Raw genomic sequence first — 21268 nt, forward strand, 5'->3', positions numbered from 1 at the left:
GAAGCATTACTTTTAATAAGAAAAGATAAAAATAAGAATACTTGTAAGAATGCCAGCTTATCACCGCTTATAATATCAGTAATATAATATGTATGTAAATCGGATAAAAAGTCCATCAAAAGTATGGTAAGTGGAGCTCTGAAAAGGTATTTCTTTTTTTACTTTATTATTAATTATTTCTTATATAGGCTTTAGGTTATGAATATATATATGAATGAATATAGAAATCCAACCCACAACACACGAACCATTATAATACTGTATATAGGATCTTCACTTTCCGTGTTGAAGAATCTCGTAGACTAGAAGATCGCCCATCGTCCATGAGCCTTGGGTGAATTTCTGTATCCTGGTCCTGGCCATCACCTCAGCCTGGAAGACACTGCAGGGAGCAGGAGGAGTATGCTCCTCCTCCTTCTTTGTTTTCTATCTTTGAGCCATCTGTGTAGAAGCTTATTGCATTCTCCGGGCCGGGGATGATGATGCTGAAAGGATGGTTTTTTTTAACTCCCTAGGAGTCTGTGCAGGGATAGTGGAGTGTCCTGTGTTGTAAGGACTCCACCGATGTGTTTCTCTTAGCCTGATTACATAGTTCCAACATAGTTCTGGATTAAGTAGGTTAGGTTTGGCGTTAAGGACATCGTTTGGAGTGACTCTAAAAAGCGCCTTCCCTCCTTTAATCCAAGTAACTAAGAATTTAAGTTGCTTTAATTCAAGATCCTCTAAAGGATCTTCAGAACTATCAGAAAAGGACATTCAACCACCAGCTTGCTATTTAGTTTATTGCATTTATTTAAAGACTCTCGCTTAGATTTTAGAGATAGTGTTACAGATTATGGTACTCTCCGCTATTCTTCTAGAGAAAGGTCAGATGGGAGGCAGGTCCTGCGGCAGGACGAGAATCAAAGACTTGGCTAATTTGTTACACGCTTTATTGCAACGATTGGGGTACAACTGTTAACTTACTGTTCCCTCCGAACTCTTCCTAAATTTGTAAAAAAAAGCAACTAAATAATGAAAAAAAAAATATAAAACGCCGGCTACTTCTCGTAGAGGAACTCCTCCTCCATGTCCTCGTCGTCCGTCTTCAGCTGCTCCAGGCCGATCATCTCCTCCTCGTCCTCCTCCTCCGTATGGAACTCCTCGTCCGACTCCTTCATCGATTCGATGGTGATCTGGGTGTCGTCGGTGGCCTGGTTGGGGGAGCGAGCCTCCTCCTCGGGGTCCAGGTGATGCTCCTCGGTGTCCTCGATCTCCTCCTCGATGTGCTCCTGCAAATCGTGCAGCTCCTGCAGGTCCTCCATGCCCTGGGACTTGTCGTCGTCCAGCTTCTCCTCTTCCAGCTTCTCCTCATCCAGCTTCTCCTCGTCTTCCGTGTCCATGGCTTGGTTCTTTACCGGCGTGGATGCGACGGCGGGCTTGGAGCTCTTGGGGCTGGCCTCCTTCTTTTCGTCTACGTCTTCCTCCGGGGACAGCAGCAGCTTCTGCAGCCTCGCCATCTTTGGCGATTTCTGACCTTTCAGATCCTTCCCCTTCGTCTTCCGGGCCGGGGTCTTCGGAGATCCACCATCCTGGGCTTCGTCCTCGTACTTGGGACTCTTGGGTGACTTTTCCCCGTCGGCCGTCTCCCCAGCCTCCTCCGCCTCCACCTCCTCCTGCAGGCGAGTCATGGTCTGCTCCGCCAGGCTCCGGGTGACGTCCATGGCGATGAACTCGAGCCGCATCTGGACGCTCTTCTGGAACACGTCGGTGTTTTCCAGCGTGACGAGATTCGAGCGCACCTCCTCGATGCAGCCCTCCAGCACCTTGTTGACCTCCGCGGCGTCGCAGTCCCCGCCCAGGCTCTGGGTGACGATCAGCAGCGTGGTCAGGTTCTTGAGGAGCGCGATCATCCGGGGATTCTTCACCATGCCCTTGTTCATGTCGTCGACTGTGTATGCGGCCTTGGCGCGGCACTCCTCCCGCAGGTAAGTGGGCGAGATCATGGCCTGGACATTCGGGTTCCGGGTGAGGCTGGAGGACAGCTCCTGGACCTTGGTCAGCTCGAACATTAGCTCCGCGTTGATGCGCTCGATGGAGACGATGTTGAAGGCGTACTGCCGCTGGAAGTTGTCGGCGATCTGGCGGCGATGGCGGTCGCCGTTCTCGTCCTGGCTCATCATCTCGCCCATGGCCAGCTCCGCCGTGGCGTTCATCTTGTTCAGTCGCTGGATGCGCTCGGCCTTCACCTGGATGTGCTTCTCCAGGTGCACCAGGTGCTCCAGCAGCTGGCTGGAGTAGTTGTGGTGGTACCGGGCCAGCTGCTGCCGGATGGGACTCTCGCTGATGGAATCCTGCCCCAGCAGCGGATCGCTCTTGTTCAGCTTCATGCTCAGGGCGTTCCTGGCCGCCGCGTTGCTACTGGCCAGCTTATGCGGGCTCGCGTACCCGTTGCCCCCCGCCTGGCCACTGCCTCCGCCCAGTAACGCCTGCTGCCCCTTCTCCTTCTTGACCATGTAGGGACTGGCTAGGTGGGACGGATAGCCCAGGTTGGTGGTCTGATATATGCTCATCAGGTTGGGCCGGAAGTCCTTGGTGAAGCTGTGCAGCGGCAGCATCTCGTGGAAGTTCTCCGACACGATCTCGTAGTCCGGTATGGCGTGAGTGCCCAGGCCGGGCCGCTCGAAGGTCACCCGGTACGTGGCGTTCAGGGAGTCGTAGGCGGCCACCGTGCCCGCGAAGATGCCGTCCTGCGGAGTGCGCAGTCGGGCCGTGACCTTGGTGCCCAGCGGCAGCGGCATCGGGATCTTGTCCGGCATGTCCGACAGCAGCATCGAGTCCTTGAACTCGCCCGGCTTGCGCGACTGCAGCGTGCGGATCAGCTGGCGTTTCCTGTCCAGCTCCCGCCGCTCCTCGTTGAAGAAGTTGGCCGAGCAGCGGCGCGGCCTGCCCATCCGCCGCCGGATGCTCACCCACTCGTGGCGGTTCAGCTTCCGGGTGCCCAGCCGGGGGGCCAGCTCGTTCACGTGGTTCATGAACTCGTCCCGGCAGTCGAAGAGCGGCTTGTCGATGTACGAGTAGAACCACTCGGCAATGGCCCACTTGTGGGCCTTCGGCAGCTTCAGCAGATTCCGCAGCCGCAGTCCAATGGACTGGCCCAGCCGCTTGTTGGCCAGCGCCTGGGCCTCCGCCTGGGTGGCGGCCTCCTCGGCGGCGGCCATGGCTGCAGCGGCAGCGGCCGTTCCCTTGCCGGGATTACCGCGGCCCTTGTGCCCGCCCTGGCCTGACGCCTTGCCGGAAGACAGGTACTTGCCGGCCGAACCCTGCTTGCCGGGCGTCTTCTTGCCCTTTATCTGCTGCTCCTTGAAGAGCGTGTTGGTGTCGCCTTGGTCGCTGGAGCGCATATACCGGGAGACGACGCCCTTGCGCTTCTTCAGCACCTTCGAGGGCGTCAGCGGCGCCTTGTGGACCGAACCCCCGCCAGCGGAAAGGGGCGGCCTGCCGGGCATCCGCTTGGGCGCCAAGCTCATGCGCAGCGGCTTGTCGTCGTTGATGATGTTCTCGTCGTAGAAGAGGCGGTTGCGCTTCCGGATCCTGGCCGGCATTCCGCGCGCATTCAGGGTCAGGATGGGCGCCTTCTGGACCTTGGGCTTGGGCGGCGGAGCCGTGCCCACGCGCTGCAGTCCCAACGTGGCCAGACTGAAGGCCGGCGGCTCGATCTGTTCCTCCAAGTCGCTGGTCTCGTTACTGTCCGGCTCCTCCTCCTCCTCCTCCTCGTCGCCCAGATCGTCCTCTTCGACGATGCCCTCGTCCTCTATGTCGTTGTCGGGCTCCTCGTGCTCGTTGTCGTCGTCCTGGACCATCGGCCGAACTCTGCCTTTGCCAACCGTCACTGCCCCGATGTCCTCCTCCTCGCTGAGGGTGGCAAAGGCTGCGGCGGCGATGGCAGAAGCTGCTTCCTTCTGCCTCCAGGCGGCAGCGGCGGATGTGGAAGCGGTCACCGAGTTCGCCGGCTTCCTGCCCCGGCCGCTTTTCTTCACTTCTGCGACGGGCATTCTCTTCTCACTGGGCGTGCTGGAATTTCAAACAAAACCATTTCAAAATTTAAGAATAAAGATTTTTTTCAAAAAATAAAAGTTTTCAAAAAAAAGGATATCCACTTTTGGCGCCACTTTGGGGGAAAAATCAACTTTAAGTAAGGAAGCCCTTCCTGAAACTATATCAACTGCTAGTTAGGTCACACTGGCCAAACAGTGTGCCCTTATCCCAATATTGTTTATGAAAAACTCAAAAGGAAGCCCTTTTCATGGCTCATGTTCCGGTTTCTACTTTTTGTTTGTTTAGAAAACTTAGAAATGCTTAAAAAATGAATTAAAAGCTAGTTAGGACTTTTAAAACAACTAAAAAGAAGGCCTAGTTTAGTTTTCGTTGGTTTTGTAATAATTTGTACTGCTTGAAAAATGAATAAAAAGCTACTTTGGTCACACCGGTCAAGTGTGACCCATCTATTGTATGAAGCTGAGGAAAAAAAAATCATATTGTTGACTCATGTTTAGTTTAAACTTTAAATAATTTGTTTTCTATTATTTTTTAGAAAGCAATTCTTGAAAATTGAATGAAAAGCTAGTAAGGTCACACCGGCTGACCAGTAAGACCCTTCTCCTTAATGATAAAGGTACAAAAAGAGACCCAGATTTATTACTGGTTTCTTTTTGACATTATTTGTTGTTTAAATATTATTTTATCGGAAAGGAATGCTTAAAAAATGTGTAAAAGGCAAGTTAGGTCACACCGGCCGCCCAGTGTGCCTGTTCTTCTGTATGAAACTGTTCAAAATGAAAGCCCAGTTAAATGCTTATTAGTTTTGTTAGAAAGCACTGCTTGAAAAATGAATCAAAAGCATGGTAGGTCACACTGGCTGACCTTAATGATAAAGCAAGAAAAACAAAGCCCCATGTGATACTCATCCTTGGTTTGCAGTATTTGTTGTCTAAACTTAATTATTTCAGAAAACAATTCCTAAGCTATGAGTCAATAGCTAGTAACAAAACTAAAAATAAAGTCTATGACTCGTATTTATGAGAGTGGCTGATTGAAAAGGGGCATCAAAGGCCAGCTAGGTCACACTGGCCGACCAGTGGGCCCGTTCTCCCCCAAGAAGATGCCAAAAATAAAAGCCCAACGAATTGCTCATGTTTGGTTGACTTTATTTGTTGTATACTCCGTACATAATTGTTGTAGTTGCTTCGTTCGTTATCTTTTCATTTAGTTGTTGTGTAATACTTTGATTGAAGGATCTCGTATATATATAAGTATGCGTGTACCTCACATATATATATATATATATATATTTGTAGTTCGTAATTGAAATTAAGCACAAATTGTATGTGTGTGTGTCTGGGTTTGTGTGTATACTGTATTAGATACATAATAAACGAACACATATTGCAAATTTTCTCATTTCATAATTCAGTTGGGTATTTCTATATACATAATGCCTCCTGCACTTACATATATGCATATATAATATATAGGATAATAGTTGTAGTTGCCCCCGGCAAAATGAATTATTTCAAGTGTGTGTACTATATTTTTTATACTTTTTTTTTGTTTTTTTGGTTGTATTTTATAAACAGATTTTCCTATACAATTTTTTTTTCACAGAACAACAAAGACTTTATACACACTCTTAAGCAGAAATATTACATCGAAAGAAGAGTAAGAAGAAAGATATCCGTAGGAATTACAATAATAATTATAGTAATATTTAAAAAAAAAAACAGCATGAATCTTGCTTGGTTTCTGGATGCGGTTCTCGGTTCGCGGATCAATACGTGCTTGTTGAAACTCCATCCGGATATATATATATATAACAATACATTAGGCATAACAAATATCAATAATAATAGTAGCATACAGTAGTAATAATAATAGTTTTCTCTTGTAATAATAATAACAGCTTTTCAATCTTTGTTTTTTTTGTTGATTTTCTCGATTTTTGACTTTTTTTTTTTTTTCATTCGTTTCTATATATCGTTTAGCATTTCTCATCTGAGCTTTATCTCTGAAAGGGGATACTTTGTTAATATTTGGGTTTTAGTTTTGCGGTTAGGGGTTACATCCACAAACAACAAACACAAACGGGATGGAAGTACGGTAGAATATTGTTAAAATGGACGAAGCGGCGCAGTGGGGGGGGGATTATTAAAATCGTGTAATACATTAAAATACGGATGCGCGGGACAGATGCAGATACATAGATACATCGCCTGGGTATGCATATACATATATATATATATATATATAAATAAATAACAAAGTGTGTGTTTTTTTTTGCAATTTGTGTTTAACTCAGCTCAGCTCCTCTATCTCCTCTATCTCTTCTATTTTTTTTACTTAATTATGCTTAGCTTTCCATTTTTTTTTTCCAGACTTTTGTAGCTGGCCTGGTTCTTGGTATTGGTATTGGTTTTCTTTTCTTTTTGAATAATTATTGTTTTGTCGTTCCGGCTCTTAAGAGTCCTCCTCCTGACGCGTCCTGCTTTTGAAGCTCGCACTGATTGCCTAATAACATGCTCTGGAGTCCACCATCCTGGACCATCCTAGACGTTGAACCGCGTCTCGGAGCCGTCGGCCAGCATGAGGGTGACGGTGCGATTATTGATCCACACCAGCTTGGCCAGACGCATCGGATTTAGCCGGGAGACGTCCGGTATGGGGGCCGTCGAGTAGCCCTTGGTGCAGCGCGTCTGCGACTGGCCCAGCCCGAACATCCCCGTCGAGGTCTGCCAGAAGGAGAGCCGGTTCTCGGCACAGGAGTAGGAGACCAGGTACTTGCCGTCCGGCGAGAAGGCCAGCGAGGTGATCGGATGGGTGTGGGCCGGTATCATCTGGCACTTGTTCTGTCGCAGCTCGTAGATGGCCAGGTTGCCGCTGTTCGCCCCCACGGCTATGCGCCGCGTCTGGCCGCAGTGCGAGATCTGGTTGAACTTGCAGATCGCCGGGCAGAGCTCCGCCAGGCCGCGGCTCTTCAGCTCGTTGCTGTCCACGCAGTGCAGCGCAATGTCCATCACCTCCACCAGCAGCCCGGCGATCTCCGACTGCATCTTGTCGATCAGCATCTCCACGCACTGCAGGATCTCGCCCTTGGCCTTGTGCAGCACCGACTGGGTCAGCGGCGTGTTGATGGACTGCGCGTTCTGCTGCATCGTGTTGTAGCGGGCCACCTCCCGGGCCATGGTGGTGATGAAGGCCGCCGGCCGTGCGGTGGCTATCAGACGGAGGGCGTGCCGGGCCGTCCGGCAGGCGTCCGCCTGCGGTGTCAGCGGCAGCTTGTAGTTCAGATTCGGCACCGCCTTGCCCTCGCACGAGATCTCCAGCAGTCCGAGCAGCACCTTGGACACGTCCAGGTACGGCTCCCAGACGGTGAAGCCGCGTCCCAGCAGGTCGATGGCCGCCCGCCGTAGCGGCGTGTACTGCGGCAGCTTGGGCGACGGCGGGGCGTACAGGAGGTGGGCCAGCGCCATGGAGGTAAGCCGGGCCAGGTTGTTGGCTATGCCGAAGCCCTCCACCACACTGGACTTGCGCCGCTCCCCGGCTCCGCCCGCCAGGCTGGCTCCGGTGGCCAGGCTGATGCTGCCCCGGTGGTTCGGCGACTCCTGCGAGATGTCCTGCCCGAACTCGGCCCCAATCACGCCCAGAAGTATCACGGCCGTGGTCTGCTTCCGCTTCAGCTCCGACAGGCTGGATGGCTTGCGTATGATCTCCTCTTCCTCCTCCTCGTAGTCCTCGTCCTGGTGCGAGTCACTGGACACATTCCCGCCGGCGCCTCCACCCACGCCCGAGTTGCCGCCACCGGCTCCAGAGCCTACGCCGGAGTTGCCGCCACCGCCTCCGTTCCCAGAGCCCGATCCGCCGGATCCGCCGCCGGAGGGCTGGCTAATCAACGCCAGCTGCTGCTGGGCGCCCACGATCGGCTCCGTGTGGGTGTAGAGGGGCAGGTACTGGGCCCAGCTCTCCACCAGCTGCTTGCGGCCCTTCTTGCCCATGCGGGTCAGCTCGCCGAGAAGGATCTGCTGGGCGGCCTCCCGGATCTCGATGCAGTGGTGCTGCCAGCGCTTGACCATCATCTCGACCTGGGGGCGCTTGAACTTCTTCGGCTCGAGGGCCTCGATCTTGTCCGGCAGCAGGAAGCAGTGGTGGGTGGCCAGCAGGCTCCAGGCGTGCTTGATCTGGGAGACGTGGTGGGCCATCAGCTCCTCGCGCTCCTCCTCGTTGCTCAGCGTCGAGTCGGTGCGCTGGGCCAGCTTCTGCAGCTTCTTGTGCTTCTCGCTGTCCGGCAGGAAGGAAGCGGCGCTCATCGAGAGCAGGGTGTTGGACATGGCCACCAGGGCCAGGATGTGGTTGGTGGTCAGGGTGGTGCTCAGCTCCCAGTGCAGGCGCGAGGTGAAGACGGCGGTCAGGTGCTCCAGGCGCTGCAGCTCCTCGGGCAGCGGCCGCTTCTTGGAGCTGGAGGGCAGCTGGATGCCCGGCGGTATGGCATAGTTGTTCTGCCACGTCGGCAGCAGCAGGGACATGTAGCCGGCCTTGGACAGGACACCGTACGAGATGGGTACGATGGGCCGGAGCAGGCCCAGCCGCGTCTCGCACATCTTGTCGAGGTGCGGGTCCAACCCCCACGAATGGAGCAGGGAGAGCAGCAGCTGGGCCACCTCCATCACGTGCGTGACCTCCATCTTGGAGGCGATCTTGCTCTTGAGGTCCTGCTGCTCCTCGTGCGGCTCCACCGCCTTCTGGAGGCTCTCCACCTTGGCCTGCACCTTCTTCTCGACGATCTCGGTCTTCTCCTTGAACTTCTGCACCAGGCCGTGCTTGTCCTTGTCCTTGAGGATCTTCTCCACGTCCACCGCCTTGTTCTTCACCTTGCTGAAGAAGTCGCCGATCTTCTTGCTGGCGTCCAGGTGCATCGACTTGCCGTCCTTGGGGTTGTTCAGGTGCACCCCCAGCGCCTCCAGGGTGGCGGGCGTCATCTGGGCGTACTCCTCGCTGTGCAGCTCAAAGATCAGGCCCTCGATGTCGAAGAACAGGATGTGGCTCTCGGCGTCCTTGGGGTTGGTGCGCAGGCCCTGGATCACCAGCGGGTTGCTGCGGTGCTTCATCAGGAAGTCGAAGTTGCCCTGGTTGTGGCCCTGGAGCTGCTGCAGCTGGTTGATGCCGCGCTGGGTGGCGTGCCGGATGGCGTTCATGTTGCGCGACTTGAGGCCGCGGAAGAAGTGCACCGCCGGATTGGCCATGCCCATTTCGCTGGCCGAGGCGCCATTGGAGCCGCCACCTCCGCCCCCGCCGGAGACGCCGTCCTCGGCCTGCTCGTCGCAGGCGGAGAGCACCTCCTCGGCCAGCATGCCGTGCAGGACGCGGTCCAGGTGGCCCGTCTCCATCTGCCACACGTAGACACTCCCGTCCGAGCAGCCCACGATGAGGAAGTCGTCCAGCGGCCGCCACTTGATGGTCACCACCGGGAACAGGTGGCGACTGGCCAGGGTGACGCACTTGCGCTCCTGCAGCGACACCAGCGTGACGGAGTGGTCCGACGCCACCGAGCAGATGCACTTGAGGATGCGCGGACTGCAGCTCTCCGGCGGCACCAGCAGCTGGGTGATCTCGCCGGCGTGGACGCAGAACCGGTGCAGCAGGCTGCCGCTGTATAGGTCCCACAGGCAGACGGCAAAGTCGATGCCGCCGGACAGGAGGTGGGACTTCTCGTAGCGCGAGTGCACCATCGAGGGGCAGAGCAGGCAGTTGACCCGCCCGCGGTGGCCGTACAGGATCTGGTGCGAGGGCCAGTCGCTGAAGTTCTGCTTGATGCCCACCAGCAGCTGCATCATCACCGTCTGGGTGGCCGGGACGATCACAATGCTGCCGTCCTCGCGCCCGATCACCAGCCGGCTCTGCTGCGGCAGGTATATGCTCGAGGTGAGCTTCACGGGCGACTCGGTTATCCGGGACAGCTGGTCCAGGATGCCGACCGGCGGCGGGTCCATGATGGACCAGGCCTCCACCAGCGAGGTGCAGACGTGCGGCTTGAGCACCCGCGGCGGCATCTGCTTGGCCTGCAGGATGCTGATGTTGTCCAGCGGCACCTCCGGCACGTTCCAAACGGAGATGTAGCCCTCGGAGTCGCCGCGCAGCAGATTGTGCTGGCCGCCGGCGCCCTGGAGCAGCTTCATGGCCGGGGGACAGGACAGCACCTTGTCGCCGGCGTGCTGGAGGACGTAGTACAGGTAGGGGGCGTCGCGCACGACGCTCTTCGAGTGGAACTCCTTGTTGTCCGGAATGCAGTTGGCGGGCAGCTTGTAGAGGTAGCCCTTGCCCTCGTCGGTCCAGAGCATGACGCGATCCGAGGTGATGAAGTCGCCGCCCTGCCAGCGCTCCCGGGCCGGGGCGATCACCGAGCAGAGGACCGTGAAGTCGCCGGCGTCGTAGATCTGCCAGTACTTGGTGCAGACGAGGAGCACGGTCCTCTGGTTCTGGGCGCAGCAGTTCATCGTGATGGCGTTCAGGCACCGGATCTCCTTCGACTCGTTCTCGTAGATGGGCTCCGCGTGCTTGTTCTCGTTGCCCGTCAGGGTCCAGACCTTGACGGTGCCGGTGGTGGTGATGGCCAGCACCACGTCGTCCTTGCGGCGCATCGGCCGCAGCACATGGATGGCCGATATCCAGTCCGGCTTCACCTTTGAGCTGAGCACGTAGATGACCTCCAGGCTGAAGGGGTCCATGACCATGATCTCGGCGTAGTAGCCGATGCAGAAGAGACGCACATCCTCGCTGTTGGCGGTGTGGTAGCTCTGGATCTGGGTGTGGACCTGGGGCAGCTTCACCGCCTCCATGCACTTGCCGTCTGTGAGGTCCCAGGTGCACATCTCGCCGTTCTCCGACGAGCTGACCAGGAAGCTGTTCTCCGGCAGCAGGGAGGCCCGCACCAGGCAGAGCACCGGCGCCGAGTGGCCCACCAGCAGGCAGCGCGGCGACATCTTCAGGGTGGTGGGCTCCACCTGCCACAGGCAGATCTGTCCATCGTAGCAGCCGGTGACCAGGGTGCACTGGTCGTCCGAGAGGAACACGCTCGATATGCAGTGGGTGGGGGCCGTGGGTCCCCACAGCACCACCGGCACCACCAGGTTGTTACTCACCATGGTGCGGTGCCAAGATGTGACTGGACTGGAACTGGGACTGTAACTGGGATCTGATCCTGCAGCTGCTCCTCGGGATTGCGGTTGCTCTGCAAGAAGGGTTAGTGAGTGAGAAGTCTGCTCACTGGACACGACTCTGTATGGTGAACTGCTTGTCCCGGTTCGGGTGCGTGCTTGGTGCAGTGAAAGCTGCTAATGGGTGACTCACTCGGGGCCTCTTCTCTCCTACAGCTCCCCTACATAGTCCCCCATCTCTAGAGGATTACTAATCTTGGTTCCTCTATGACACCCCAACTTGGTCCGATTGATTCTTGAATACTTAATCGCCGAGCAACAGCCAAGCAGGGCCCCCAAACCCCCTCCCCAAGATAAGAGACCTGTTATCTAATGGATCGGTAACCGAATAGTAAACAGTTTGCGGAGAAAAGCGCGAATTCGTGGACCAATTTGAGGCATTTCCCGGCCTACATCCTCTCCAGATAGGGGACTAGAGCCACACTACTTCCAGGCCCAGTGCTCTCCACGTTTGGATACGCCAATCGAAGGCGACCGTAAATCTCCGGCCGATAAGGCGGTTCTAACAGGTGACACTTGTCGCTCCGCGGCCCTCTTATCTCGGCCTCAAGCAGTTGCCTCCTAGCAGTTGTCACTGTACCTCCCAGCTACGGCTCTACCTGGGCGAGTGCTCCCACTCTGGAATGTCCAAAGATAAACACTGGCGGCATGGGTTATACAATATATAAACAGCGGATCGGACCTTGGAGATGCACGCTCTGGCTCTGGCTCTGGGGCGAGTGTGTGCTTAGAGAGTGGAATCGGATATGGGCGGGATATGTGGCCAATACATATGGCATGTGGGGGAGCCAGTTGTCGCCAATTGAAAGACGATCAATTAATTGGACATCCAGACAGACGGACAGACAGAACTGCGATGGCATCCACACATACACACATGCACCACCATTAGACACTATATAGGGTAGAGATATATACAAGCTGGGCACGCACACAGGGACAAGCAGTACAATAATTGTAGATAACTTAGAATTTAGCTAACATTTTTGCTGCCGTTCTCCGTATTGGGCTGGCTGTATGGCTGGCTGGCGCGTGATTCCTCTTTAGATGCCAAAATTGTTGGATTCGATTCCAGCTCTCCACCTCGTTTATGGCCTCGGATTTTTATTGTCTTTGATTCCGCTCCGGTCTCCTTTTCCGTCTCCGCTGAGGGTTGATTATTTTTTTTTGGGTGAGATTATTGATCCTGGTCCGTGGTAATAGCTGGCATGCTGATTGCTTCCAGATTGCTGGCCAGACTTGCGGCTACCTCAAGGTATTGGTAGCGGATCTCAATGTCGTTGCAGTCGAATCCAAAATCGAAATCCGTATCCGATTCTAATTTATGGCTCAGCACACCACCCCCCGAGAACGCTTTTCCAATTACAACACACACACACACACACACTCACGTCGTAGCTGCTTCAGCCTATGCTCTTGTTGTTGTTGTTTTCTTTATTTTCTATTACTATGATTTTTGTTGTTGTTGTTGGTGTTGGTTGTGTTATTGGTGGTGGTGCTGCTGGTGTTGCTGTTGCTGTTGGCCACTTTTTCGTATTATGCATATTTCCATTTTGCCCAGAACTTTGGCGAAACCCTCCGTGTACGCACTCCACGAAATCGATAGAAATATTAAAACACTTCCACTGCACGCCCGATTATTATTTTTCCCTATATTTTCCTATATGTATTTTCTCTAATTCTTTTTTTTTTTGGTGTTTTTTTGTATATATTATTTTTTTTTTTTGTACACGACGAGAGGCACACAGGAAAATGTTTTATCGACCGTGAGCTAAAAAAAAAATTTTCGATAGGTTTTTCCGCGGACAGTATTGCCACTGCCGCCGTGGCCATGTATCGGAGCGGCCATTGTCATGCGAACGGCGACAACTCTGCCCTATAAATTTAATATTTTCCTCCAATTGCTACTTATTTCGTAAATATTGATATATTAGGCTACAAATAAGTTAGTTTATGATATTCGATTAATATTTAAGCTAGTTGGGTGGACTTTCGAACGGCACACAGTTCGAAAACATCAGCTCCCACATGCTTTGCCACACAATGTTGTTACTTTTCGCCCAACGGACACTAACGTCCACCGAAATGCGTTAGGCAAAAATAAAAAATTGTGGGGCCTAATATTGATTCTAAACACGATGCACCTAAATGCATTGCTGTTTAGGGGCCAGCACATGGTTTTTTTTTGGCTTTTAGACAAACTGCAAGTTGGGACGACCCTTGGGCAGGAAAGTGAATCGTTCCGTTGTTTGCAATAGTCGAAAACACATAAACTGTACTTTGGGGGGCGCGCCCAGTGGATCTCCGGAAACAATAATAATACAGATGGGGTTAGCTTACCGTTTTGGACAGTTTATGGAATTTTGGAGGCCGGATTCTTAGTTTATTTTGAATTTGCACCTACACTTTACACTGAACACACACTTTTGAATGGCCAGCAAAGAAATACAAGAACAGAGTTGCCACAGTGCAGCGTACAAAAGGCGCGCGTGCCGCGTAATACCACCACCAACAATCGGATGATTATTTTTGCGTAAAATCTTTGAATTACTCTGGCCAATGCATTAATTCTTTTCAATAGGGCTATTTTGTATTTATTAAAAAATTATTAGTACAGTTAGTACAAGTAGTTAGTAAAATTTTATTTGTACCCCAACAGATAGACTACCCTAACGATAGGTCGTCGATAGCCGGCCGATAGTTCTTAGGCAACAGCTGATGATACTCTAGAAGAAAGCATAACTCTCTTGGACTTATTCGCTTCGATAGCAATCAAATATTTGGTTATATATCAAATTTATCGTGTTTTGCTATCGCTATTTCAATTTATCATAATTTTTTAATTATGAAGTACAAATTTTTAAAATCAACCATTATAATGTCGGGTTGAAAAAGAAGCCAAAATTTAAGAATAAGGGCATCCATGTTCCCTTATGGTCGGCTTATTTTGCTTCTTGTTTTGATTTTGCGACGACGTAGCCGCGTACGACTTCCACATATCCCACATCCACGCTGGCTGTAGTCCACTGACCATGCCCATCCGGTAATTGAATTAGCGACACCTATTGACACACCGACTGACCCAAGATGCAGCGCCAGCAGCTTTCCGGCGTCTATGGCTGCATCGCTTTAATCCTGTCCCTCCTGCTGCTGAATATGGGAGATGTTGCTGGCCAGAAGCAGTACTCCAAGGCCCGAAAGCTGGAGCTAAGGTAACTCTTCCCTCAGCCTATCAGATCAGGCCACCAAAACTTTCATTTTTTTCAGGGAGGATGTTCGCCGAATGTTCCAGCACGCATACGATGGCTATTTAAGACACGCCTCCAATTACGATGAACTGCGTCCGCTGACCTGCGATGGGCACGATACCTGGGGCAGCTACTCTCTGACGCTAGTCGACGCCCTGGACACCCTCGCCGTTATGGGAAACTTTACGGAGTTCCGGAGAGTCAGTCGCTTGCTGGAGCAGAAGATGAACTTCGATAGAGACATCAATGTATCGGTCTTTGAGACCAATATCCGCATTGTCGGCGGCCTGCTCTCCGCCCACCTGCTCTCCAAGAAGGCCGGTGTGGAACTGGAGGCAGGATGGCCGTGCCAGGGTCCGCTGCTACGCCTGGCGGAGGATGTTGCCCGGCGCCTGCTGCCGGCCTTCGATACGAATACCGGCATGCCCTACGGCACCGTCAATCTGCGTTATGGCGTGCCCAAAGGCGAGACATCGGTAACCTGCACAGCTGGCGTTGGAACCTTCCTAATTGAATTCGGAACCCTGAGCCGGCTGACGGGGAACAGCATCTACGAAGAGGTGGCCCTACAGGCGGTTCACGCGCTCTGGGCCCACCGCTCGTCCATCGGCCTCTTTGGCAACCACATCGATGTGCAGAGCGGCCGCTGGACAGCCCTGGACTCGGGCATTGGAGCGGGAGTGGACTCTCTGTTCGAGTACCTGGTGAAGGCGGCCATGCTTCTCAACCGGCCGGAGCTGCTGGAACTCTTTCACGAGGCGCGGGCCGCTATCGACAAGTACATGCGCAAGGAGGACTGGTATGTGTGGGTGGGCATGAACAAGGGCCACGTCACCCTTCCCGTGTTTCAGTCCCTGGAGGCATTTTGGCCCGGCATTCTGAGTATAATCGGAGACACAGAGCCGGCCGTGCGCACCATAACCCGGTACATTGGGGTGTGGAAGAAGTACGGCTTCCTGCCGGAGTTCTACAACATAGCTGCTGGAGAGGCGTCGCCAAACCGGGAGGTGTATCCCCTGCGCCCCGAACTGATCGAGTCGGCGATGTACCTGTACCGGTCCACCAAAAACGAGTACCTGCTGGAGCTGGGCGAGCACATGCTGGAAACCCTGGAGTTTAGTGCCAAGACCAAGTGTGGCTATGCCACGGTAAGGATCTATTAAAATCTAATGGTTATCCATTGTTCATCCTCTCGATTCGCTCATAGATTCGCAACGTTGTCACGCACGAGAAGGAGAATCGCATGGAGTCCTTCTTCCTGGCCGAGACGAGCAAGTACCTGTACCTGCTCTTCGACGAGGACAACTTCCTGCACAACGATGGCACCGGTGGGGAGCTACTCTCCACCGAGGAGGACGTTTGCGTGGTGCAGGCGGGGGCCTACATATTCAACACCGAAGCCCATCCCATGGACATGTCGGCTCTGCACTGCTGCCACGCCCACAAGGAGGATATTTATGCCTCGTTGGATCTGCAGCGCTTCAGTCAGCAGGCGATTTTCGAGCGGAGTCGCAAGCGTCAGATGGCAGTGCAGGATCAGTGGGTGCCGCAGTGCCAGCCGGATAACTACCATGGTTTCTTCCAAGCCCAGCCGGAGGCGGAGCAGGAGCACAGGAGTGCGAGCATCAAGGATCGAGAGCCCCACACCACCACAATGGCCGTGGACATTGAAGTTTTTGATGAATTCCAGCAACCGGCGGGGGATGTGCTGGTGAGCAACTTTGAGAGGATTCGCGAGGAGCGGGAGCTGAACCAGAGCGTGCAGCGGAGCGAGGTGCCGAGGAACCAGCTGACGGTCAGTGATCTGGACGAATTTTTTGCCCAGCGGAGGGAGAGCTTCGCATCCGTCGCCGATACGTTGAAATATGTGCTTGCCTTTATGAACAACTTCACCATGGACGTGGCCTTCATCCGGGGATTGCAGCTGTACGACGGCAACATCACCAACGTCCTGGGCACCAGTGCCCAGAAGGAGTACGAGTCCCGGATGCGCTCCCTGTGGCAGCTGTACGAGCTGGAGCAGCAGTACGCGGCCAATATCCGGCTAATCAAGGGGCTGGGCTTGCTCAGCTTCCAGGCGGACGGAGAGCGTATGCGCAGCTACTTGTCGGAGGTGCTGGACAGCCTAGACCGGCACGACACCTCGAATACCTCGTCGCCCATTCGCGACATCATTGCAAGCGCTCGAATGGGTTATGTCGTGGCGATGGCCAACACCACCGCCATGCAGGAGTTTGCCCACCGGATCTTCAGGAGTGGCAGCACGGAGGCGGCAACCCGCTTCCACGCACTGCTGAAGCCCGAGGACATGGGCCAGCCGGAGCACCTGAAGGCTCTGACGTTGGCCGAGGAGCGCGAACTCTTCCGCTACACCCGCAGAATAGTGGACTTTCGCAAACGCATGTCAGAGACGGTGGACCGCCTGCAGACCATCATGCAGGACATTACGCCGGCCAAAAGCAAGGAGGTTGATCCTCCAGATGCCACCAAACAGGTTCAGGAAACCGAAGCCCAGCCAGCGAATAGCCAAATGAAAATAGAGGGCAAGCAGCAGCCCGGTGGAGGAGATGTAAGCCCCAAGTCGGCAGATGCCACAGCCCTAGCGGAGAAAGCGGAGCCGGACGAAGCCGGAGGATCTGTGTGGTCGCAGTTCGTGCAGACCATTCTCCGGAAGGCGACCGTGCAGCGGGTGAAGTTCGACGAGTCCGTGCTGCTGGAGAAGACGCGCAAGGCGCTGGAGAAGCACACCCACAAGGAGCTGCCCCACCACCTGTTCGCCTGCCACCGACCGGAGTATATCGAATCCCTCGCCTACCGGGACTTTTATCCGGAGGCCCTGTAACCCAAACCCTCGATAACTAAACACGACTGATCTGTAGATATGTATTTAGTTAGTTAAGGGGTATTCGCACTGGTAACTAGTACTGGTAACTGGGCACTGATACCTCACGGAGTACTCTCGATCCCGTCATTCCCAATCGGATTAAATCCCCAGATCCCGCAGGGGTTACCTTGTAAATTGTCTATTGTTTCATCCCCCACACCCCCTAATTTTTAGAAAATTTTTAGCAATCTTTTTTGTTTTGTGAGAAAAGTGTATGTATTTAAAAGATAGTTTTAAAATAAGAAGCATTTAGTGAATGTTTTTAGGGTAACTACCTCCAAAGGTTCTTTTGCATTTCCCTTCCCAATCCCCGATGTAAACTCCGACAAACAATTTAGAATTAAATCGAAATGACTTAAAAAATAATGACTTTAGTTTAAGTGCCAAGGGTTCGATGTACATACCGGATGAATTTTATAAATGATTGTACATTAAAGTTTGGTAAATACTTGAAAATATCATAGAACCTCTAATCCTTTCAAGGGCCCAGGATAATGGATCTGGCGCGCCACTGTGAATACCCCTTGAGCAAACCTCCACTTGTTCCGGCAATTAATTTATTAACATACACTTAAATATATGAATTAGTCTATATTTGTGGTATACTGAAGACATTACCAGGCCTTGTATTACATATTTGTATGATATTATAATCGTATTTAGGATCCCCGAGTGGAAGTGGGAGTGGGAGTGTGCGTGTGGAGCCTTTCCCGAAACCCGAATTGTAATTAAATTGATTTATTTTGGTATTTATGCATTCAATTAGATTCGATTAGCCCGAAAAGTTTGGGGAAAAAAAGCACAATATTACGGCAGGCAAGTGCCGGATGTGGTTCCTGCCCGCCAACACAGCCGTATGGCTCTGCCCCCGACTCCGGCGGAGTGCGATTTGCGGCCGCGATTGTTTGGACACGCAATGGCAATCGCTCGAATGGGTTTATTTTCGGAAATTGCTGTTTACTTCAAGGATTCGGTTTTTCGGGCTTGTACCAAATTATAGCAACGACATGAAATGGATCCCGATAGCTGGGGCAGGGCAGGAATATACATAGATGTAGTGGATGAGGGATTCTAGGTTTTTTGTAACCACCCCCACTATTTGGACACTGTGGCTGGGAAATTTCGCCAACCAGGCGCCTTCTCTGACGTTCGGAAAACTGTGATTGTGGGTCACACTCTACACACCCGGCGACACACCCTCGAGGAGCACCCGCTGGGCTCCTTGGGCGGTGGCAGCGGCAGTGGGTATGGTGGTGCGTTGTGGGGATGGATGCGTGTGCATTGGTAGTGTATTGGTAGAAACATTGCCTGCCATCCGGCAACAATGGAAAAACTTTAATGAGTACAAGTTGCTGCCAAAGTGAAATGGCAGCAGGCGGCAGGCAGCAGACAAACTGATGGAAGGACGGCTGGGATGGAAGGATGGCAAGGATGTCCTTACTGCAGTGTACTCCTTTTGGCAAGTCAAACGAAGCGAGCACGCCACCGACTGCGGACCGATTCCTTGGCACAAAAGTGAACTCCTTACGGAGGAGTTCTAGTTCGAGGGTGTCGGGAAAGTTAAGGGGAGTTCCAATTGGGATAGGACCAGGACCACCTCCAGTGAAAGTGAAACCAATATGAAACCAGGTCCCGAAACCCTCGATGAGGGGGAAGAGGAGGGCGAAGGCCAGGATCATCACGAGGGGGATCCCAAGCCGCTGCCCTACGACTTTGAAAAGGAACTGATCCAAAATTCCAACCGACATATCCGTCTCTACGAAGCCTTTGTTCCCGTTAGCCAAGGTCAGGACCACCTTTAAAATAGCTGTATTATTCGTCCTTTTAAAATTTATACCTATACCTGTAATCCAGGACCACCTTTGGGAGTCGAAATAATCATTATTCATAATAAATTAATATATTTTAACAATTCTCCATTGCAGTACACCCTTTAACCCGGAAGTTCTACGCCCAATTCGAGCAGCGACAGCCGGAGAATCCGCTGCGGTATCTCCGCCATACCTGGCCGGAGAAGCAGATAGAGAGAGACCGCCAGCTCAGACAGGGGGTTCCCGTGCTGGAGTCCCAGGTCTACGGATGGCTGCCCCTCCAGACCCGCGACCGAGTTCCGGATCTCAATGTCCTGCATGCTCCCAAGCTGCGATGTGGAATGACAATCCATGGAGAGCGATTAATTGCCGAGAGAATTACAGAGCGACCGCCATTTAATGGACTTCGATTTCTGCTTCATTAAATTTATTTTAAAGTTTAAAATAAATTCTCCTCTTCTAAATTTTTAAATAATTTTTTTTTATAAAATGTGATGATAGGTCGCAGTGACTGGTAAAAAAATAAATATTTGTGAATTTGAAGCTTTAAATAATTTAAAACGGCTTGTGAGTTGAGTTAAAAAATAAATAAATAAATCCAATAAAAAAACAAGACTTTGTTTTAAAAAAGGTTCTAAAAACCAAATATTTTGGCAGTCCAAGTTAGTGACGAACGATGCTCGAAAAAACAATTTCAAACCCTAATAAATTAAATAAAAATACAATTTTTAATCAATTAATTATAATTTCTAGTGAAAAAAATAATTAATTATTTATAGAAGCAAACTGTTTAAAATTATTAAATAATGGTTAAAATATTTAGGCCGCAAGAAAATGAATTATCTTGCGGCCTAAATATTTTTTTCATCGAGTTGGCAGCCCCGATGCAATGTTTACATTTTGCTCTTCAATATTTTGTTTTAGTAGGCTGAGAAGCCGAGTAACTTAATAAAAACCAAGTAGCCTGGGAGTTTGATTTTTAGAGTTCGTCATCTGGAATGAATACATCGTCAGTCTGATATTTCTACTCAAGCTGTTCACATGGTGAGAATAAAAGTGAAAAAAAAATAATAAAAATTTTATTAGAAAAAAATTCGAAAAAAAAATAAAATTTAGAATCAAAGGTCATTTTATATTGCCGCTCAATTAATAATTATTTTCCGGCTTATTAACTTTATAGGCACACCATAACAGAGCACGAAAGGCCGCAGCTAAAGAAGCTAAGGAAGCCAAGGAAACCAAAATGAATCAAATTCCGGACACTCCATTGATTGAAGAAATCCAGTATCCTTCCTCAGCGGAATGGATGCAGCAAGCAGTCAACAAATCAAGTATGGGATTAATGTCTGCCTGGAATCGAACCTGATAACCAAAGACCATCCTTCCCTTTTTAGTGCTCCTAGTTCGCCGCATGGCTGATTTTGTGATGAAGGATTTGGGCGGAAATGAGTTTGTCGAATCCGTCTCCGGCTGGTGTGCCCGAAATCCGCACCTGGCCATCGTCTTGCTGTCCGCCGTACTGGCTTTTCTGATTCCGTTCTTGGTAATCCTTGGCTTTGGAATGGCCACCATTTTCATGACATTAACTGGTGTTCTTGTACTAGAAGGTGAGTTATTGAAAGCAAAACTTCGATGTCTGTTTAAAAAAATCGCAATTTTATTTAGGCACCCTTCTCACTGTTGTAACGATGGTATTTATCGCATGCGTTGGTGGCTTCGCTATTATGATCCCCCTTATCGGATTAGTTGCCGTGGCTGCGCTTTTCGTATTCTCTCAGCTGTATGAAGCTTACAACGAGTCTGGTTATAAAAGCTTAATAACCCGAATAATTTACCCACCGTCACATATCGAGAAAATTTATAAAGCTAAAATTTCAGAAGAACCCACTGACACGCCGTCTTCCCCCAAAGCAATCCCATAAGCGACACTTACCATCCTGAAGAACCTAATTGTAATAATTGTTAGAAAACTTTTCGTTTAGTTATTAATTAATAAAAATTTAAATTGAACCATAAGTCTCCAAAATTTGTTTTGAATATCGCGCTCGTTTAATAATCCCAGCTATCGATAACGGTCTGCCG

General features: G+C 51.4%; 5 protein-coding genes across 5 annotated transcripts; 3 read left to right on the forward strand and 2 right to left on the reverse strand.

The window, feature by feature from the left end:
* Positions 1-915: 915 nt before the first annotated feature.
* On the reverse strand, positions 916-13741 carry mip130 (Myb-interacting protein 130). Its single transcript, XM_017253414.3, has 3 exons — positions 13584-13741; positions 1045-4053; positions 916-985 (listed from the first exon to the last, which is right to left on the reverse strand). The coding sequence occupies exons 2-3, from the start codon at positions 4032-4034 to the stop codon at positions 958-960; spliced, it is 3018 nt and encodes a 1005-aa protein (XP_017108903.2). The 5' UTR covers positions 4035-4053; positions 13584-13741; the 3' UTR covers positions 916-957.
* On the reverse strand, positions 5166-13035 carry Rbcn-3B (WD repeat-containing protein Rbcn-3B). The gene is made up of 2 exons (XM_017253413.3): positions 12226-13035; positions 5166-11257 (listed from the first exon to the last, which is right to left on the reverse strand). The coding sequence occupies exon 2, from the start codon at positions 11169-11171 to the stop codon at positions 6582-6584; it is 4590 nt and encodes a 1529-aa protein (XP_017108902.1). The 5' UTR covers positions 11172-11257; positions 12226-13035; the 3' UTR covers positions 5166-6581.
* A 235-nt stretch (positions 13742-13976) lies between the features above and the next one.
* Edem1 (ER degradation-enhancing alpha-mannosidase-like protein 2) lies at positions 13977-17985 on the forward strand. The gene is made up of 3 exons (XM_017253415.3): positions 13977-14455; positions 14511-15639; positions 15699-17985. The coding sequence occupies exons 1-3, from the start codon at positions 14331-14333 to the stop codon at positions 17331-17333; spliced, it is 2889 nt and encodes a 962-aa protein (XP_017108904.2). The 5' UTR covers positions 13977-14330; the 3' UTR covers positions 17334-17985.
* Positions 17986-18743: 758 nt separating this feature from the next.
* LOC108133466 (uncharacterized) lies at positions 18744-19640 on the forward strand. Its single transcript, XM_017253400.3, has 2 exons — positions 18744-19160; positions 19301-19640. The coding sequence occupies exons 1-2, from the start codon at positions 18995-18997 to the stop codon at positions 19609-19611; spliced, it is 477 nt and encodes a 158-aa protein (XP_017108889.1). The 5' UTR covers positions 18744-18994; the 3' UTR covers positions 19612-19640.
* Positions 19641-20077: 437 nt separating this feature from the next.
* On the forward strand, positions 20078-21196 carry Ldaf1 (Lipid droplet assembly factor 1). The gene is made up of 4 exons (XM_017253399.3): positions 20078-20230; positions 20367-20517; positions 20581-20793; positions 20852-21196. The coding sequence occupies exons 1-4, from the start codon at positions 20228-20230 to the stop codon at positions 21106-21108; spliced, it is 624 nt and encodes a 207-aa protein (XP_017108888.3). The 5' UTR covers positions 20078-20227; the 3' UTR covers positions 21109-21196.
* Positions 21197-21268: the final 72 nt, after the last annotated feature.

This window comes from Drosophila bipectinata, chromosome XL, assembly GCF_030179905.1.
Source record: "Drosophila bipectinata strain 14024-0381.07 chromosome XL, DbipHiC1v2, whole genome shotgun sequence".
In the NCBI taxonomy this organism is placed as follows: Eukaryota; Metazoa; Arthropoda; class Insecta; order Diptera; family Drosophilidae; genus Drosophila; species Drosophila bipectinata.

What these genes read in the sequence shown, in the direction of transcription:
- mip130 (XM_017253414.3), bottom strand. Translation starts at nt 4,034, where the DNA reads ATGCCCGTCGCAGAAGTGAAGAAAAGCGGCCGGGGCAGGAAGCCGGCG. An exon ending in GAGGAGTTCCTCTACGAGAA is followed by an intron (nt 986 to 1,044) that starts GTAGCCGGCGTT and finishes TTACAAATTTAG; the next exon opens with GAAGAGTTCGGAGGGAACAG.
- Rbcn-3B (XM_017253413.3), bottom strand. Translation starts at nt 11,171, where the DNA reads ATGGTGAGTAACAACCTGGTGGTGCCGGTGGTGCTGTGGGGACCCACG.
- Edem1 (XM_017253415.3), top strand. Translation starts at nt 14,331, where the DNA reads ATGCAGCGCCAGCAGCTTTCCGGCGTCTATGGCTGCATCGCTTTAATC. An exon ending in GCCCGAAAGCTGGAGCTAAG is followed by an intron (nt 14,456 to 14,510) that starts GTAACTCTTCCC and finishes CATTTTTTTCAG; the next exon opens with GGAGGATGTTCGCCGAATGT. An exon ending in CCAAGTGTGGCTATGCCACG is followed by an intron (nt 15,640 to 15,698) that starts GTAAGGATCTAT and finishes ATTCGCTCATAG; the next exon opens with ATTCGCAACGTTGTCACGCA.
- LOC108133466 (XM_017253400.3), top strand. Translation starts at nt 18,995, where the DNA reads ATGAAACCAGGTCCCGAAACCCTCGATGAGGGGGAAGAGGAGGGCGAA. An exon ending in CTTTGTTCCCGTTAGCCAAG is followed by an intron (nt 19,161 to 19,300) that starts GTCAGGACCACC and finishes TCTCCATTGCAG; the next exon opens with TACACCCTTTAACCCGGAAG.
- Ldaf1 (XM_017253399.3), top strand. An exon ending in GCAAGCAGTCAACAAATCAA is followed by an intron (nt 20,518 to 20,580) that starts GTATGGGATTAA and finishes TTCCCTTTTTAG; the next exon opens with TGCTCCTAGTTCGCCGCATG. An exon ending in TGGTGTTCTTGTACTAGAAG is followed by an intron (nt 20,794 to 20,851) that starts GTGAGTTATTGA and finishes AATTTTATTTAG; the next exon opens with GCACCCTTCTCACTGTTGTA.